The sequence below is a fragment of the Parus major genome, chromosome 5, assembly GCF_001522545.3.
Source record: "Parus major isolate Abel chromosome 5, Parus_major1.1, whole genome shotgun sequence".
NCBI lineage: Eukaryota > Metazoa > Chordata > Aves > Passeriformes > Paridae > Parus > Parus major.
The window spans coordinates 25,937,576-25,957,043 of record NC_031774.1 but is presented as its reverse complement, the minus strand read 5'-3'; the positions used below and the strand labels follow the sequence as shown (position 1 = coordinate 25,957,043).

Genomic DNA, 19,468 nt, shown 5'->3' with positions numbered 1-19,468 from the left:
TTAATATTCCCTGTTATAAGATTGATAATGTACCTTTATTATAAGGAAGTCAGGATTATTGTTAGTTCAATGAAATTTTAAAATATTTAACTTCATCTTTTAAGATGATGCTGCCAGCATCTTGAGAGAAAATTACCTCTTTGCCCTTCGGTATATTATTACCTGCCTGCAAGGTCCACTAAGTTGATCTTGCTTGCAATTTCAGAGGGAAGATTGTTCTCCAATATAGCCTGAAGAAGAAAACATCAATAAAGAAGATTATTCCCCTTAATTAATTAATGAAAATAAAATTGATGTGCTCTTTTGTTTGAAGCTGAGTTGTACATATGACTGTCTCACTGCCTTTGTTTGTGACCTTGACCCTCTGACTGTGTTCAAACCACTAACTCAACAGCTTTCTCATCCCACAGAGAAACTACCCTCTTATGCCAATTTCCTCTCAAAAAAACCTTTACTGCCTAGAGACTGTGAAAGGCTTTCTTGTAGACCTTGCAGAGTTATTTTCCACTAATGTATTCCAAAGGTCTTTTGTGAAACTAAGGAAAAATATCCTAAAATGTTCTGTGATTACAGGATGTTAGAAGTGTGAGATAGAAAAGGTCTATTGGATCACTGAACGACTTCCCTGCCAGGGAAGGATGTAATTCCTCCGGAGAAAGGCTGCATTGTCTCAAGGAGAGTACTGGATGCCAAATTCTAAAGAGATGAGCACATCTCTTTAGACAGATACGAAATTTTGGTGTAAACTAATGCTGTACTTCAATTAGGAATACTAAACAAGTGTGATAAAACATAACCTCAAACGTATTCACATGTAATTTTCACAGCATCCTAGAGGGGTTATTGCATTTCAAAGGATTAAAACTGAAAGCATTCCTTTTTAAAGTGAGGTTCTGGCACCACTTCTGACCTTAAGCTTGCACAAAGGAACAGAATGCTTCAATAAACACTCAACACATCTGCAGTGTGATCCAAAGGAAATAAGTAACAGCTTCCACCATTACATTACAAACAACACAAAATAGTGACGAGTAAACAGTGCACAACACAGTGAACAATGCTTTTGAAAGTGAAGAGGAAGCTGGGTTATTTTTAGCTAACCTGAGTGTAGTGGATGGTGAAGATAGCATGGGATCTGCTGCTGGCATTGTGAATATGTGTAGCTGCTGTGATTCTAGAAAGAAGAACAAACCATTCAATTAAAAAGAGTTACTTCCCTGTAGCCAGGGAAATCAAAATCAACAAATACAGCAGATAAATAAAACAATGTGAAACTTGGAGAATATGGCAGTCTGCATTCTTGGATCTGATCCCTGAGCATTTGGCAGAGAACATGGAAGGGTGGAAACTGAGAATCAATTAGAGGTGTTTTTTTTTCCACCAGCAGCACTCTGAGGAGATATCTTAAAACAGCCTTACAGAACAGGTATAAGGAGTGGCATAAGCAGGGAACAGAGCAGAGAAGTACAGACAGCAACAGCATTTAAGAGCTCATCCCCAATACAGAGTGTACAAGCCCAGCACATTTCTCTTTATGTCTCCATTTTTATCCCTTGGCATTTCCAAAGGGTCCAAAAACCTTCATACACCACATCTGGGGTTCCTTCACCCTGGTACAGCTCTTTTGCACTGCTAGAGTCCAATGAGACTAACCAGTGCATGCATGTGAGTGCTAAATGAATACTGTAATTCCCTGTGTGACACTTGCTCGACTCTCTGGCATGGACAGAGCAGTCAAACAGCTCTGACCCAGTGCACTCTGGCAAGCAGGAGCTGCTCACAGAAAGAGGAGCAGCAGGACACTCCTACTTGCCTCTGTAATGCAAACTTTTGGAAATTCTACTTTCTTTATTGTTGTTTTAATTAGAAAAACCCAAAGAAAGCAGGATTTTTTTCAGGACAAAAGCAAACTCCTTTGAGCTTGCCTTGAGTATCAGCTATATGTGCAGCCTTTATCATCAGTTTTGCCAAGCCTGCCCTCAACAACAGCAGGTAATTTTAGCAGTGCAGAAAAGAACTGTGGTACCATGTTTTTGTTACAAGCCCAGCTGTCAGAGCACTGCAGAGACCAGTTGCACTAGAGAGCAGCTGTGTGTACGCTGCTGAGTGCCCAGGGCACGAGGGCAGAGCCAGGACCCTCCTCCCCGTTATTCTCTGCTTCCCACACCTCCTCCACTGTCATGTGAGTGGACACTGCCAAAAGCTACAGAAAACTAAGCACATCTTATAAGTGATTCCAAGCAAGCCGAAGCTGAGGTAGCAGGAGAACATGAACCAGTCTCCAGATGTTGGAGGAAGACAAGCAGTTAGGTAAAGGGCAGAGGACAGAAAACAGCCCTACAGTGGGCAGAGAATGTAAGGGCACAGCACCAAAGTTTATAAAGAGAAAAATATAGTGCTCCAAGATTTGGAGGAGGAAGTGTTAGTACTCCCCACCTCCAACAATATACAAGGTAGTTACAGAGAGAGTTCACATCTCAATTACTCACAACCCACATAACACCTGGAATTTTATTGTACTGAAATAGTCTTTTTTTACCGTAACGCTGCATCTATTGCTACAAGCAGAAACAGCAAAACTTAATCCTAATGTATATTCTATGGGGTTCTTTGTGATAATGCAGCTTAGTTTTTATTTACTTCCCAGCATCACTGTTATTTTAAAACCTTGACTAATCTTGTGATAAGACTTAGTACCAGTTTTGGAACTGTGATGAGGATTTGGAGGATCCTTTCAAATGTAACTCTTTTTCATTACTGTAAGGGCACCTGTAAAGAAAAATATTCAGGGCTTCTTGTCAAAAAATGTCTTAACTAACAAGAGCCAAGATCATTTGCTTCACCAGTGCTCTAAGTCCCACAGTTCACTCACAGCAAACACACACTTTGGACTAGGAACTTATAGAAATAAAACCAAATAATTGTAAACCAAGTGCTTTTAGAAAATAAGTAAGTATACGTTATATTTTCAGCAGTTTTAAATCACTGAATTACACAATGAAGTGAGCTGAAAGCTACCCAGTCAAAAGTATCATGAGCAAGTGAAGGGAAAAAACAGATGTCTGTTTACAGCAAAATGTTTCCTTGGCTTGCATTTTTTATCACAGACAGATGGTGGAGTTTTGTGGATAAGTCAGCATGGGATCAGTTTTGAAGAAGCAACTTTATGAGTGCTTGTAGCTCTTGATCTGGGCAGTATGATGATGGGTAACATCTCGTGTGTGTGTCATGTGCAGGATCACCAAATCTGACATCCTGTCATCACAAAGCACTGGCAACCCAGTCAGTAAAACAAACACCAATTAAATCAGCACAGTGAAAAAAAGAGTTAAATACAGATGGAGCTGGTTTGAAATGTAAAATACCTTTTAGCTATTCCTTCTTCTAGAAGTTTTACAACTTGCTTGTAGTCTGTAACTAAATGCTGAGTCAAACCTGCCAAAGATTCAAGAAGAATTAAATACTTAGCTTTCTCAGGAAGTTTCATTCTGTTTATCCAAAAATTTACCCAGCATCAGGAGAACAAGGATGTTCTGCTGAGATGACAGTCTATTATACAAGTAGTGTCTTGACTAGAGTAATTTTTTTTAAAAAATTAAGTAAAAAATTCTAGTTCATCCTTCTGATGAAGTGACATTAGTATAAAAAAAAAGCCTGATACCTTCAAAGACCAGAACTTTTCCATCTGCACAACAATGGTACTTAAAAAACAGTATAACTCTAAGTTATAATAATATAATATTTAATATATAATTTAATATAATATAATATATAATAAATTTTCAGCTATGTCACTGCTTCTACTTTGGTACAAATATTATAAAAACAATTTTGGCCATTGCTTCTGAATGACAGCTCTGCTCACGCAACTAACTGAACCAGGAACCAACCCCTGTGAATATTTACCACTTAGTTCAATAGGCTTTAGCCTGCATCTGGGAATCTTCATGCACTTTTCTCCTCAGAGGGCTTTTCGAAGGATCTCCCCAAATAATAATATGGATCATCTGGCCTTTTCTTGTCTTCTCCTTTCAGTTAATCTTTGGTTCATTGTTACTTTTTTAAAGTCAGTCAAGTTTTTTTAAAATTTGACTGTATTTTTAAGGAGGGGAAAACCCCTAAAGAAATGAAAGGAATCCCACATCCAGAGCCTGCTGTGCTGGAGGGGTGGTCATGACCAAGAGGGGCCCAGCTGAGGGCAGTGTGCAGCTGTGCTGAGGTACCGCTCGATCCTGGCAAAGTGCAAATTCCAGCACATGCACAAAGTTATCCTCAACAGGCTTGTATTCCCCATAAATCCAGTTTAATATGCCTCGTCACCAAGGATTATTTATCATCTGTACTGCAGTAACTCCTCAAAAACACCTGAGCTGGGAAGCAAGTCTTTGTCATACCACAGCTAGCAAAACACGCCTGTGCAGAATGTTTTAGCTCACAGCTGGAATCCAGAGCAGCTTGCTCTCCCTCCACTGACTTAGGTTTGGGCTGTTTTACTACAGACCAAAAAAGTGTGGGTGAAGGGAAAGTCCTGAAAAAAAAAAATTGATTTGGATCAAATAATTTGTCTACTTCTAGAATGTAAGTCAAGACTAATATGAAATTCAGCAAGACTGAAATAGGTACTTCTGATATTGTTACGAGTCTATCCTTTCATGATAACACCTTGCTTAACTCTAAATGAGAGCAAAACCTAGGACAAAGAAGGGATTTCACTTTAGTCCTTTAATAACTGATAAGTATTAAGAAAAAAAAAGATTTTTGGATCACCCACACTTTTAAAATAGCCCTAACTCCAGTGTGCATGCATGAGCACTTGCACACACACAAAGTACAGGATGATTTTCAAATAGAAGTATTTCTTCTGCTCTCTAGTGTCTCTTTACAACACATTAATTCCAGAAGTCATCACATTTTCCATTTGAGAAAGAAGCCCATTATTTTTCCAGCCACACTGGGATCTTCAAAGCTCAGAATATGGAAACTATCATACATTGTTTTCCCAGACCCCTTTTCAGGGTCTTATTTAACTGAATAAAAATACCATTATATAAAGGAAGCATGGAAGAAATTCTTACCTGCCTACATTTCCCTAAGCGCTGGAATTGTGAATTTGGCTGAGAGTTTAAAGCAGTTAGCATTTTAATAAGGTTAATGAAATATTTTAAATGTTGCTTGAAAAGAAACGATTAAGTGTTCTGTTGGTTGCCAGAAAAAGAAAGGTCATTTTCATGTCCCATAGAAAGATCAAAACCACTCACTTGTCTAGAAATCTGCCTTGGAGTAAGAAAGGATCTCCCCCCAGAAATCTGCCTCAGAGTAATAAAATAGATTGCATCATTTCCTGATTTAAGAGAGGCTGATTCCTTAACAGTGCAACCATCTGTGAGGGAGAAGTTTGAAACTATTCCAATCCAAAGCACTGAAACACTTCCAGCATTTTAAAGGCTACAATCTCTAAGCCTTTACGTGAAAAAACGATGGGCTGGAAAACATTTAAAACACTTAGTGTTCAGAGCTGGGACTTTCTGACTGGACTTGCAAATGGAAAATGCATTGCCCACAGCATCTAAGTGTCCTTAAAGGGATCAAGTTTTCTGATTATCCCCCGTCTCTACTCTTCATCCACAGCTAGCCATACTCTGGATGTCATTGACACCAAACACACAACTAAAACTAATTTACACTGAGGAGCTCCTCATAAGAGCCAGCAAACCTTAAAATTGCTGATTGCTTGCAAGAAGTATGATGCAAATACAGATTCTAATAGTTAACTTGCTTGATCTATGGAAAACAATGGAAAATTTCTGAGCTTTACTGATGTTCTGCATTTAATTTCTCCTATACACTAAATTGCCTGGAAGTGAAACACAAACCAAGCTCTCCTAGTACACTTGCTGACAATTTTGATCTTAGCTGTCTAGCTATTGGAATTATTACTCTTGCACACTGATTCTGCACAGAGAGACTACATATAAAATTGCCAAAGACTACTGCAGCATGTAGAAAATCTTCATTACAGAGCTCAGCAATTTTTGATTACAGCAATACATTAGTGCAGTTCAGAATGGCATCTTGTACCAGAGTTGTGAACCTCTTCACAAGAGGCTTTCTTGAATTTGATCTTACCAAAATCAAGCTGACTATACTTCGAACTTGCATTCAAATCACTGCTGCTTATTTTTGATGTGAGCTAATGAATGCAGTTCCATCACACTTTATTAGTCCCACTCCTAAATAGACACTGGGGCTGTCTCAAATAAAGCAAACTATAACAGCTCTCAATTGCATAAACTGCATAGGCAAATTCATTAATATATATTTGTATACACATGTTGAAAAACAAGAACTATCATCTCTTGCCCTAAGCCACTGACTCATCATCCTGAAATTACTTCAGTTCACATGGTCTCACAACAGCATCTAATTGCACCTCATGGTGTCTTCAGCAGAGAAAATATTTCATTTCTCATGCATGTGATCAGTTTAAAAAAACCCAACGTAATCACACTTATCACTGAAAAGGTAAAAGGCTGTCATGATATACAGAGGGAGTGAATAATCTAAAATAAATTATTCAAACTGAATTTGCAAACATTACCAAAAGTGGCAAATGTTATTTAGATTAATCTTTTGCCATTATCTTTTCCTCTTAGTTTATAAAATCTAATCAACTGGGACCTTTATTAGCATATTTCGGAACTCTAGCATAAAATTGTTCCAGTCAAAAATTTCAGTTGCATCCAAGTATAAAATCCTTATTCAAAATGAGTAAATAAAAAAGCACAATAGAAACAAACAAACAAACAAACCCCCCTAACAAACCCCACAACAACAACAGTGACAAAAGCCACAACAGAATTGAAAAAGAAGTGATAGAATTGGCCTGGAAGTTTCCAGATGAAGACAAAACCGTGACAAAAAGGCAAGCCAGCCCATTGGCAGAAGCTATAACTATTTTCTTTTAAAACAGGGAAACTCCATTATATGCAGCCAAGGAATCACTGGAGATAGAAAGCCTGAGAAAAGAGATGGAAATTGCCAAGGAAGGAAGCAGTTTAAAGACCCTTTCTTGTGTGGTGAATGAGCAGCTGCTAAAAGAAAATAATTAGTATCTGAACTCCATCAACAATGTAGTTCTCCAATAAAAAGCAGGTAGAAACAGAATCTTGGAAAGTCCTCAATAAAAGCCAAATGTCTATGAATCTGCTTTTCAAGGAATTATGTTTGCCATATTAATGAGACCATCAATTCATCTATTATTTTCCAAGCCTCCTTTAAACAGGATGCTGATGTGCTGGGAAAGCACAGCTGAAACAACCAGAATGTCTGACAGGGCCCTGTGTACAGGACCATGAAAGTTCAACACTTTGCAAGTGCTGATTTCAAATTTTGAGAGGAGGAACCATGGGTTGTTAGATGTGCTATGACCTATACAGCAGGTGTCCAAGGAATCAGGCTCCATCCAATCACACAGTCAAGCCACTCTATCTGTTGTCACATCTTCCTTTAATCTCTGGAGGAAGGATAACCATGTGATGTGCAATGCCGTTATAAAGAAAAACGGAGAAAAAACAACCAGGGAGAGCAAGAGAAATTCACTAAACAGAGACAAGGACTCTGCTTAGAAGCCAGGACAAATCAGTATTTGCTCTGATGTGCCAGGAGCCATAAAATTCTATGTGGTACTCATTTTGTGCGCTAAGTGCACACCCCCTAGGTATTACTACTCACTTGGTGGCCAGCCAAGCAGTTGCAGATTCAGTGATACTAGAGGCTACTCTGGAATTCTGTCCACTGGATACAAGGCAAGAAGAAAAGGAAATGTATGCATTTACTTTCAAAACAAACTCCCAGTTTGGAAAACACTCTTCCTTCTGATCTCCACCGTATGATTTTACATTGGTGCGCAGATTTTGAGATGTGATTTTTGCCAACTCTGGGTCAGATGCACAGCAATGTAGCTGGGAAAACTTTACTCCAGGAGCCAACTAATTTATGAAATACCAAAGGCCAAACTACAATTTAAAACTCTATGAGACCTTGAGGTGAAAGCACCAATCAAGACTGAAAATAAACTGGAAGTAGGAAAACAATGAGAGAGAAGGTAAGAACAAAAGTAAGGAAGGCAACTGAAAAAGCTAACAACTGAAAATCAAGCTTATTAGCTTTTCACTTGGGTGAGATTTTCACTGCTTCTCATGGCCTGCCCTGCAACATCAAAAAGTTGAATTGATCTACCTTTTTTTTTTTTTTTAATGTATATTCTGCTGCCAAGGTATGAAATGGGTATGAAGGGATCTTAGGCTGGTCTGGAGAACCCACGTAGAGCTAATGTTGGTAGATTTCCTGATTAAGTTAATATTTCTTTAAAGTAAAAGAAAGAAAAATAATATGGCTCCAATATGACCTATGGCAGGGAAGGCAGACAGTGCAGGATATCCAGCCAGCAGGATAACAAAGGCAAAGCTTTCAGTATACTACAGGTGATCATACAAGAAGAAAAACACTTGAGAAAAGTATCCCTTGAAGAGCAGAGACAATTACCATCACTGCAGGAACACATGCCAAGATACATGCACACCTGACACGCATTCACCTGCAGTTCTGATGCTGATTGTGAAGCCCACTCTCACCTTGCACATATGGTCCTGTTTCAGGGTGTTCTCGAACTCGAAGTGTGTAGGGTTTCTTTCTGTCTGACTGTTTTAACAGGTCTCGGACACGCTCGTTATAGATTTCAAGAAAACTGAAAAGGAAAAAAAAGGGGAAAGTTAAATTCACTCAACTAAAACCAAAAGGAGTAACTGTATACTTAGACAATGTAACTGACTCTTACATAGATTTTTGCATTAGCGGCCTCAAACCCCAGATTTTCAAACACAGTGCTTTATTAGGTCCAAGGGAATGATGAATAAGACAGGTATGTAGGATCATGGCTCAATTTAGGAGTTATAAAAAGCAAGTAAATTTTCACTGCATTCTTTTTTCATCTGTTTATACAAAAGTGAACAGTCAGCAACCAAAGAACTATTCTTAGATGGAAAACTAAACCCAGTGTTTTCTCATCATTCCTCTGTGTTTTTCCCCTCATTCCAAAACTACCATCTTTTAAGAAAACAGAAAATTCACTAGTCTTTACTTTGTTTGATCACAGGAGTACGTTGTTAAAAGCTTCCACATTGTTGTCCAAAACAGTGACACACTTACCTGACCTTTACCCTGCACGATGCCATCTGGTCTGAGTAATCATTCTTCCTTGAAAAGAGGCCCTTCACAAATGAGAAGTTTATGTAAATTTAAAATACATTAAGAAAATCTATCTGCTTAAACAAATGCAAGTGAAGGAAAAAAAAAAATACCTCACATATACGAGGTGTCAGCCCAATGGATGCCTTCAAATAATAAACAGAAAAAAATTTAAATAATACGTTTTCCAACACTCATGCAAAACCTATTTTTAAACAAAAGTCAAGTTATAAGAAAAGGACAGAATCATAGTGCAGTAATGGCTGAATAGTGAACTTCAACACAAACAGCCATGGAGTGTAGTTCAGAACAGCATGGCTATCTATACCAAAAGTAATTTTAGAGCAATGTACACAGCACTGATGAGAAGTTCAGAGGCTTGGGTTAAATCTAAAAGCTGTTTGATGTAATGATACTGAACATGTCTGTCAGAGCTGTTGCAGACTAGATGAAGCCAGGCCAACACTGAAACTAGCTTGATTGCTCATGAATATGTTTGGGTTTTCCTTATTCTACTTTTATTTCTTCATGCTATACCATCACAGGGAGCCTTGGAATAGCTTTATATTCTAGTTTTATAAATTCTGTCTCTCAGAGAGAACAGGATATGGGGCTGTTAACAATACCCAGACTATGTGATTTAAATTTCGCCCAAAGAGTCTACCAGCACTGAAGTAACAGTGTGGTTTTGTGTGATGAATTCTCCTTAGGATGATTGCTCACACTTTAGTGACTCCAGGGCCAAGGCAGCCTGGGAAAGACACCAGGGCTTAGGTAGATTCTGCTTGCTGAATAGCATGAAAGGCTCTTTTCAAAAGGCACACTTGAAACCATGTTACAAGAAGAAAATCCAGATTCATCAAGTGGACCACCATGGACAAAAAGTTCTGTTTATACCAGACACTGGAACACTGCTTCACAGTGAGTACATGTTATTAAAGATCAGTTAAAAGCAGTATTGCATAGGAGAAGTAAATGATTTTTTAAGCAAGAAATCTCTTAGAAACACGACATCCAGATATTTCCTTGAAAATAATGATATTTTTGAGTTGTGGCCATTCTGAAATGCTAAGATTCAAAAATTTTCAAGATAGGGTAATATAAATATCCTAGTTTGCCACCTATTAACACAAATTTTAACAATTCTTCAGGCTTTCAAACTTGGTTCCACATAAAATTAATAGAGAATCTGGTAAGAATGTAACTAAATCCTATTATTGATGTCTACTGAGAAAATAAAATTTTAAAAATCCAAACTCTTGTCAAAAGAACAAACTATGTTAGAACAAACCTCTTATCTTTGGGGTTAAACACTTTTTGCCCTTATTTCACCTTAAAAACAGAGTCCCACAGATGTAGAAAATACAGGTCCACTTGTGCAAACTATTAATTTATTTATTTTTTTCTTTTTTAGCAGTATGTTTCACCAACAGCTAAGAATATTCTTGGATAAAAATCAAATTGTCTTCTGTTACACAAAACACAGGAAATCATCAATTGACTCCATCAATCTGAGTAACAAGATTAAAATGCACTTTAGGTGATGCCTGGTAGAAAATCTAAAAATGTAACAGCTTCTGTAAATTTAATTCAAATGCATGTCAAAACTGGAAGTGAAGTATTTCCACAGGCCAATATTCCAAGTAATATTCAAGCCTCTTTCAGAAGTATTACTGTGAATTGCATTCTATTTTATTTGTGAAATTAACTTTATCTCAGCATAGGTCAGATTGCCAAAATATCACATAGGAGTGAATACTTTGTATTACCTTGGGCTACAGTTTCTAAAATCCAGAACTATTCCAGGGTATTGATTTTTTTGTCCTCTAACTCTGTGATAAGATTCATATGTAGTAAGAATATTATCTAAAAATAAATATTCAAACTACACAACACTTTCTAATATTTTTACATGATACTCTATTTTTAACCTCAATTTAAAGGCTCTCATTTTATAAATTTAAAAACTGAATAAAACATGTATAAGCATTGTGCAATAAGCACCAAAACCACCATTTAACAATAAAGCAGTGTTTCTTCTAGACATCCTGCCCTAAGTTTAACATGAATGGTGTAACTCACAGGTGTTCCCATCATTGTGTAAGTTTTTCCTGAGCCTGTCTGTCCATATGCAAAGAGGCAGATGTTGTATCCTCTAAATGCACCAGACAAAACAGAAGTGCCAAGGTCCTGGAACACCTGAAAAGAGCAAGAGAAATAAAGCAGACCATGAACAATGTATCTCCCTGTAAACACTCTTCATTACCTGCAGATCTTGCTTCTTTAATAGTAACATATCTTGCTCCTATAATAACTCCATGGGAACAAGGACCTTCACACATTTGTCTTTCTATTTTATCAGACTCAATGCTGAGTGCTCAGCATTCACTTGTTAGATCTTCCTTAAGATACTAGTGTGTATATATATATATATTTATATATATATATATATATATATACACACTGATATATATATATATACACCAAGCATAGTGCTGACAAGTAGAAGCAGTGTTTAAGTGCTTCCCTGCCTCCTGCTATCTCTTATTTTATATTCAGACTATGTGAATTCTTGAGGATCTTTCCTACCCTGAGCATTTACAGTTCTCATCATAAATGTGACAGAGAGGTATGATCAAGGCTCTTTGATGCAATTACATAAATTCAGCATCAGAATTACAGATCAGAAGCAAAGCAAAGTCTAGCCTGCACACAGATTTCACCCAAGCAATATTTCTCTGTCCCACCTGGTCTGTAAGTGACTCCGCCAGAGGCTGCATGCTTTATTTTCTCCTCACACCAAACACACAGTGACCTGTCTTTTTCTGCTCATTGCATTACAGAGCCAGGACCTGTTATCACCAAATCCTTGTCAGCCTCTCAGGACTTCCAAAGCTTGCAGTGGTCCTACTGTGGCTGCTAAAGCTGGACCAACACTGCCAAACTACCCATTCAACAAGGTCTGACCAGTTATTCCTTCTGCTTTCCCTGCTCCTTCTTTTTTCTTTTTGATCCACAGATGACCCACACTGTCACCATGCTCTCAGGACATCAAAGCCTTGCCCCAGACCAGCTCAAAGGACACTTAGTAAGGTTTGCCAGGAAGTGCATTGTGGATCAAAAGGTTCCAGCAGGCAGGCTGCCAACCCCTCTGCACACTTTGGCCTTGCAAAAGAGAGGTTACAAGCTTTAATGCTTTTACTGTTCACATAGAAAACTGGTCTGTATATATAGAGAGATACATAGGATTTCACTGTTTTAGTGCTGCGAAATCTCATCCAATGCCAGGTCATTTGCTTCTCCAATGGCCAGATACTAAAACTGATACAAAAATCAATAGAAAAAAAAAAAATCATAGATATCACCACTTTACCTAAACTGCCCAGAAAGCAGATTGAAAATCCTCTCCTGAGACTTTAGTTTTCAGATCATATTTCAACTCAGACTAGAACAAGATGCTAATTTCCAGCTGAAGAATTAATAACATTCCTATTTGGCAAAATTTGACTACCCCTGTTTGTATTTGAATATGTGGCATGTCAGAGCCATCTGCTTCACCTGGATTATCAGCTCAAGAAACTTTTCCATTCAAAGCACACAGAGAAAGCGATGAGCAGAACACAGGGATACAAATGTAATAGACAAGGGATAAAAAGAAAGATAGAGACAAACCCTCCAGTCACTACTGGAGGCAATTAAGAAACAGAGGTGGAGCTTTGGAGTGGCTGACCTGGACTTCACAGCCAACAACCTGGAGGGAAAAAAAGAAACAGGAGAATTTGGGATATTTGAGTGGGGCCTGCAAGGCCATGTAAAACTCACCAAGGAATGTTTAAGGTGAGGGACTTTAATTAGGAGTAGAGTCCAAGCTGATGGTCAAGGGATTCAGGGCAGGGGTGTTTCTGAGCACAGGCACATTTGCTTGTGAGCAGCAAATTGGGCTATCAGGCAGGTAGAAGCCCTACAGAGGGGTTAAAAGGGCTCAAGGTCCAGGAAAAGTTATTCTCATGTGAATTCTCCAGTGAACTCAGTAGAAGTACCACTAGGATCTATTCCCTACCTGGTCAGCATGTAAATCTTGCAGGACATCTCTAAGACAGGACACTTAAGTTCAAAGGAGAAAGTTCCTCCTGTGTGAGCACCTCAATGAAATCAGTAGCTGAGAATGTGAATATAAGGGGCAGGAGGAAAGAATCTGATCTAAAGCTAAAAAGAGGGCAAGAATTAGTTCTGCAGACTGACAGGGGGCAAGAGTCAAGCATTATAAAGGACTAATAAATTGCAGGATGAATTGTCTTGAAGTAAGGGGAGCAAGGCAATACTGTGCCCATTTCAGAGTATCAACATTGAATAAATTCAGGAATTTTGCATGGCTCATTGTACTAAAAGCAGCTGGAGGACTCCATATCAATTTAGAAACCCATACTTCACATGGCAGAACAGCTTACAACAGGGATAAATGCAGCCTAGAGAAGTATCTTGATTCTGTGATAGTTTCCTCATTAAATGCTGTTCTCCTTTCTGAAGGTTCATAATGGATCTTTGAGTTAGTAACTGAGCTAAGTATAATAAAAAGAAATCTTCACAGGTGGCAAACTTCCAGGACAGCAACACCAATCAATATCATCTGGACATTGAAGCTGATATTTTAGAATAACAGCATTTCAGCTCTTTCTCTGTTATTGAAACTTTTGTACAACGTTGTGCAATTCATTTAACATTTTCATGGCTCAGTTTTCCTACAGATAAAGTAGGAATAATGGTATCCATTACCAGAAGATTGTGGGATGTTCTCACTAGTGTTCATAAAACTCCTTGCAATTTTACAACATCCATAGCAATTTAAGCCAACCATGCAAATTATTTGGCATCCCCTCTCTCCAAGAGTGCCTTGGACTCTCAGAAAGAAGAACCTCTAACTTCACACTCTCAGTTAAAGCTGTTACACTTACTCTGTATTAAATACACATAGTTACTCAGACACTTTAATTCAAATATGTCTCAAATCAGAACTTTTTAAAATTAGGTCTTGAGAGAAGACATAATACAAACAAAACTGGATTCTCTGAAAACAACGACATAACCCTAGGATAGTGATGCATCAGAATCTCAAAAATTATTTATTGAACTTCTAGTAAAAGCTGATTTGTACTGTTTAATTTTTGTTCTTTCTGATAAATTGCTCTCTCTCCTTTTGTGAGGATAAGTTACAATTAATTTAATTGAATACAGCCTCAATTTAGTCAGAAAAGCCTCTTTGTTTTGGTGTACTGTAGAAAAAATGGAGAAATTGAATCACAGCAATAAATTTATTACTTGCTTAAAAAGGAAGGAGAGTAATTGAAATCAAAGATTTCTCTAATATCAGAGGCATTAGTCCAAATACCCATTAGCAATAACAGTTGCAGATTATACAAAAAGTCCTCTAATTAATCATTCTGGGCATATGTACTAACATATTTCATGATACAATAGACTGAATCACAGATTTTGCTGATCACGAGGTGAGGGTGGCAGGGAAAAGAAGATTCTTCTGGGATTATTCCAAGTCTCACATTTTAAATGAAACTTCAGGAAGATGAGGTTTTTCAAGGAACACGAGTTGGATATGGTTTCCTGCAGAGAACACACCATTTGGCTGAGACAACGCTGTCTTCCCTGCATGGCTGCTCTGTGTGACTGGCACTGCTCACTTTGTTCCGTGCAAGAACGAGCCTTTCAACAAAGCCTTAGCTGCCTCTGCCATGTCTTTTCCCTGCACTTGCCCAGCTGTATGTGGTCCATACCCCATGGTGTTCTGTGAAATATTCTACAATTTATCACTTGTCAACAGTCCTAACAGCGGAAAAAAAACCCCATGCCTTTCTGAAAAAGTTGAGAGAATGCATTAAGACAACTGTCCAATTATCGCCATCGAGTTAATCCTATTTAAAACTGAAGACTAGAAAGACTGACTATTTATTTCTTTTGAAATACAGATGTATTAGAGGTTAAATGAATGTGCCACTCAGCAAACAGCCTCAGAAACTCTTTTGGAAATTGAAAATTTTGAAGTATGAACTGAAGTCAGCATGAAACACAAAGTAAATCCACACCAAAAATTTGCAGTTTGTATCAAGTCACCCCTGACATGAAAATTAGGATTTACTACTCAATTAAAAACAAAACAAAAATTGGTAGAACAAACTGAGATACGGTTTTGGGTTGCTTCTTCAAGAATGCTTGAGAATTTTAACCTTTTCCACACAGTCCATTTTTAAAATGATGTATGAGGAATATCAATTGTCTAACCAAAAGATAAAATTTGGAGGAGCCTCAGAGATTTCAAAGAAGGATACAACACCACCTGTCCTAAGAAACAGTGATGACCAAGTGACAAAAGACATTTCTTCTTCCCATTGCATGAATCTTTATAAAGTGAGTTTCACAATACTAAAGTAGTAAAGCTCTTCCTTTTTAGAAAGTGGAAATACATTTTGAAATTAGATTTGTGAGTAATAAGCATAACAATCTTTTTCACTACCAGGAGATTTATAAGAGATGAGCAGCAATCTGTTCTGATTCTTTCCCATTTGGACAGCAGAATCAGAAATCTTCTCTCAGCTCTCCTTTTCTAGCTTAAAAGTCAAAATTTATAGTGTTTTGTTTTACACCTTTCTTAAATAATGACTTTGCAAGGCACTGAAAATACCTTATTTATTAGCCTGAGATAATGTCAGATTTTATCACATTAGACCTGCAGGTCTGTGTATAAGTATGGATCAGCAGATAGATGACTGTATTTTTTTTTCTGGAATATATTTTGTTCTACTGCTAAGAAGTAAAATATGACATGGACCAATTACTCACCAAAAGTGGAAGAACTTTCAGATTTCTTTTATTAACAGTAATGATTTGAGACTTTAGTTTACATGGAAATTTTTGCTGGGATATTAAAATTGTGAAGCCTTTTGTTTTCAAATTCCTCTTTTTAAAAAGGCCTATTTATTTAAAAAAAAAAAGTTTTAGCATATTCTATTTCTCCCAACTACCTGTGCATATTATAAAAACTTTTTTCTTTTATATTCTCTGACTTCTTAGTTATTATCAAACCAATGGCCTGTGGATATTCCCTTGAATCTACAACCCCTCTGTGACACGCACTAAGACAGACAAGTGTGTTGGCTGTCAGTTTTTCTTTTATTCCTCCAGAAGGTTGGAGATAATTAAACTGTTCTCTAATGCATGAGATTCAAACTAATGCTACTGACTTTGTAACACAAGGCTCAGTTAATATCAATACCTTTGACTTTTCTTGGAATTACTATGCATTGAATAGATCCACATCTAGCACAGCTGATGACAACAAATACATATTTTCCAATGTAAGTGGAAGGGGCTCTCTTTATTCTCTGATAGTGTCCCTCTTACACTAATAAACGCTTTAATTTTGAAGATAATGGAGTCATTCTATCGGAAATGAAGGTTTGGCAACAAAAATTTCTTGAGCATAAAACTTTCCTTCCTTAATCCAATCAGAACATGGATTGCAAGAAGAAAGGAAAAGAAATTGTTTCAAATGACAGTTAATTGACTGTTCAGCTTTGGGGTTTAGTAATCTGGGAAATGGAATGTTTTTCCAAGTCACTCATGCTAAGTCTCAGAGTTACATTAAAAAAAAAAAAAAAAAATCCAGTAAATTTCCAGGTACAGCATGTAATGCCAAGTTTGCAAATGTAAAAAATGAATATTAATAAATAAGCATTTTCTGTCACTTGGGTTTTTTTTCCCCTAAGTAATTTCTGGTAAATAAGACTTTCATTTTGCTTTGAGAACAATGAACAAGCAAGGACCAAAGCAGAGGAAAAGGGAGGGGAAAGCAGAAGGAGGAAGCTACAACTTTTATGAGCAACAAATTAACAGAATAGTTTATCAAGTCTTATTTGGACAGCACCCACTTACTTATTGCCAATGTCTGAAATCATCAATGTATAATAGTCACTCTAGGACACTAAATCCAACTTGGAAACCTCAAATTTCAAGAGAGTTTATTTGGTAAAGGCCAAAAAAAGGAATAAAGAAAGGAATTTTTAATAAATAAAATTTGTACTTATTAAAGGCATAGTCTACAAACAACAACACTGACAAGTCACCAGAAGCAATCCAGTTTTACTGCAAAACATTAGGCAAAAGTTAGGATACTAAGATAAATTCCCACAGCTAATAACCAGGAACAAAATCAAAAGACAATTATCTTCTTGGACAGCACAAATTAAAAATAGCCTTTAAAATATCCCAGTTTAATGAAAATGGAAAAGACTCAGCTGAAGCCAGACACACAGTCAAAAGCTACTTTTGACCACAGAACCAACAAGTCACTTTATAAAAGCTGAGAAAACTCAACAGCCTTATTTCCATTAACAATTTGCCTTGAAAACAAGGTAAGGGAAAACTTCCTCATCAGTAGGTAGAAAGCTTCAGAGTACCAAGCCAACTGCAGCAGACACAGCTATGAAATGAATTAAGTATTAAGGAGGTGCTGTTATGTACTATGCAAACAAAATCACACTCAGGTCAGTGTGTCAATAGGTCAGGGCAGTCTGAGTAACTGCATGAAGTCTAAGAGGCTCCATCCTGCAGGGTCTGTTTGCCACAGCCTCCACTGTGAGCTACAGATATGCTCCATCTCGCATTTCCTGTGTTTTCCTTCCAGAATTTTGCCTCAAGCTGTTGCTGTTTGGGTTACAACTAAATTGTATTTAATGACATCACTGCTACATCTCAAATGTAGCATCCAAGACTCAGATCTAAGGTGAAAAAAAAAATTCATCCAGTAGAATTATACAGAACTAAGCAATTCCTGCCAAAATAATGAAAACCTTCGTCCCACAACCTTTAAAAACCCCTTAATTAATTTAAATAAAAAGGCAGAAAGAGAATGCAAGGAAGGAATACATAAAAACAAATCCAGGAGGTTGTTCCAACAAAGCAAGGCTTTTTCTGTTTTGTCTTAACAAATATTAAACAAGTGTCAGCCGAAGGGCTTTCTGTACATGGTCAGAGAAAGCACAAGCAAAGGGAAGCACATTATGCTGATCAGTTGCTCAGAAGCCTCTACTGTGACATTTGGATTACTTCAGCAACATTACTTCTTGGTTTGAATGGGATAAAGCGGAAGGGGGGAAGGCATCGGTTGGTTAGTTTGGGAACGTTTTTTCTCTCTTAACAAGAGGCCACAGCTTCACAACCAGGATTATTTCTTTTCCTTCTCTCTATCCTGCCTTTTCAGTTTCTTTTTCCCAGTCCAACCGGAAGCAGGGCTGTGAAAGGGACGGCTTCTCTCCAGCTCAAGAAGCTTGGCTCCTGGCAGAGGCATTTGCACCAGAACTTAAGAGACAGTTCTGTTCTTGGCTCTGCCAACAGACTTCCAGTGTGTCTTTAAATCCCTTTGTGCTTTAATTCTCCCACTGAGAGACAACAATGACTTCTTTGTTCATCTTATCAGGTGTAATTTTTTTTCCAGTGGAAAAACTGTCTGCTCTGTGCGGTAATGGTCATACATACACACTAAATTTAACAGCGTGAAAGTTCAAGTTTGATTAAGGTATTTAGGAGAATCCATGAAATAAAAGTACTAGAGAAAGCCACAGATAGCATGTGACAAATTTATTGTTCTTCTGGGTGGGGGGAACAGGAGGGAGAATGTTGGATTCTGATTAGGCTGAGTAGTGGCTTTACATTCCTGCCATTTTATTGCTGAATTATATAATCATGAAAATACACCTTATTCACTCATTAATCATTAAAAAAAAACCTCATTGTGAAAAAAAGGGAAAAAAAATCTGTGCTTACCACATCAGTCTAATTTATAAATGTTCTGATAGAACCTGAACTTTTAAAAGTTCTGAACTGCTTCATCACCAAGGGCACAATTCCTCTCTACTTCGTTTTTTCTTTTCTTTTTTTATAAAATTGCTGATATTCTGCTGTAAACATCAGCTTGTGTATTTTCATCTACCTGTACAAAAGCACACACCTCTCATCTATTTTCCTTTCCAAAAGGGATTCCTATTGTGTTATCACTGATTTATAGAAGAGAAATTTTAATGTAATAGCCATATAATCCAAGCTCTACAGCATTTGATACTACATCAATATTGATCTAGCTCAGTCCAGCTATATTTATCATAATAAAGCTTTCTACAGTGGAAAACACCTGACAATCTTTTGGCTTTATTAATGA

At 37.4% G+C, this 19,468-nt stretch overlaps 1 protein-coding gene across 1 annotated transcript in view; it reads right to left on the bottom strand.

The window, feature by feature from the left end:
- STARD9 (StAR related lipid transfer domain containing 9) overlaps positions 1–19,468 on the bottom strand; it is a 98,849-nt gene that overhangs the window by 46,923 nt on the left and 32,458 nt on the right. Inside the window, exons 4-10 of the mRNA XM_015630255.3 lie at positions 11,329–11,445; positions 9,360–9,392; positions 9,208–9,269; positions 8,634–8,746; positions 3,366–3,435; positions 1,102–1,174; positions 163–230 (exon numbers count right to left, since the gene is read on the bottom strand). Of these exons, the coding sequence (XP_015485741.1) occupies positions 163–230; positions 1,102–1,174; positions 3,366–3,435; positions 8,634–8,746; positions 9,208–9,269; positions 9,360–9,392; positions 11,329–11,445 (536 nt within the window). The remainder of the gene's footprint in view (positions 1–162; positions 231–1,101; positions 1,175–3,365; positions 3,436–8,633; positions 8,747–9,207; positions 9,270–9,359; positions 9,393–11,328; positions 11,446–19,468) is intronic.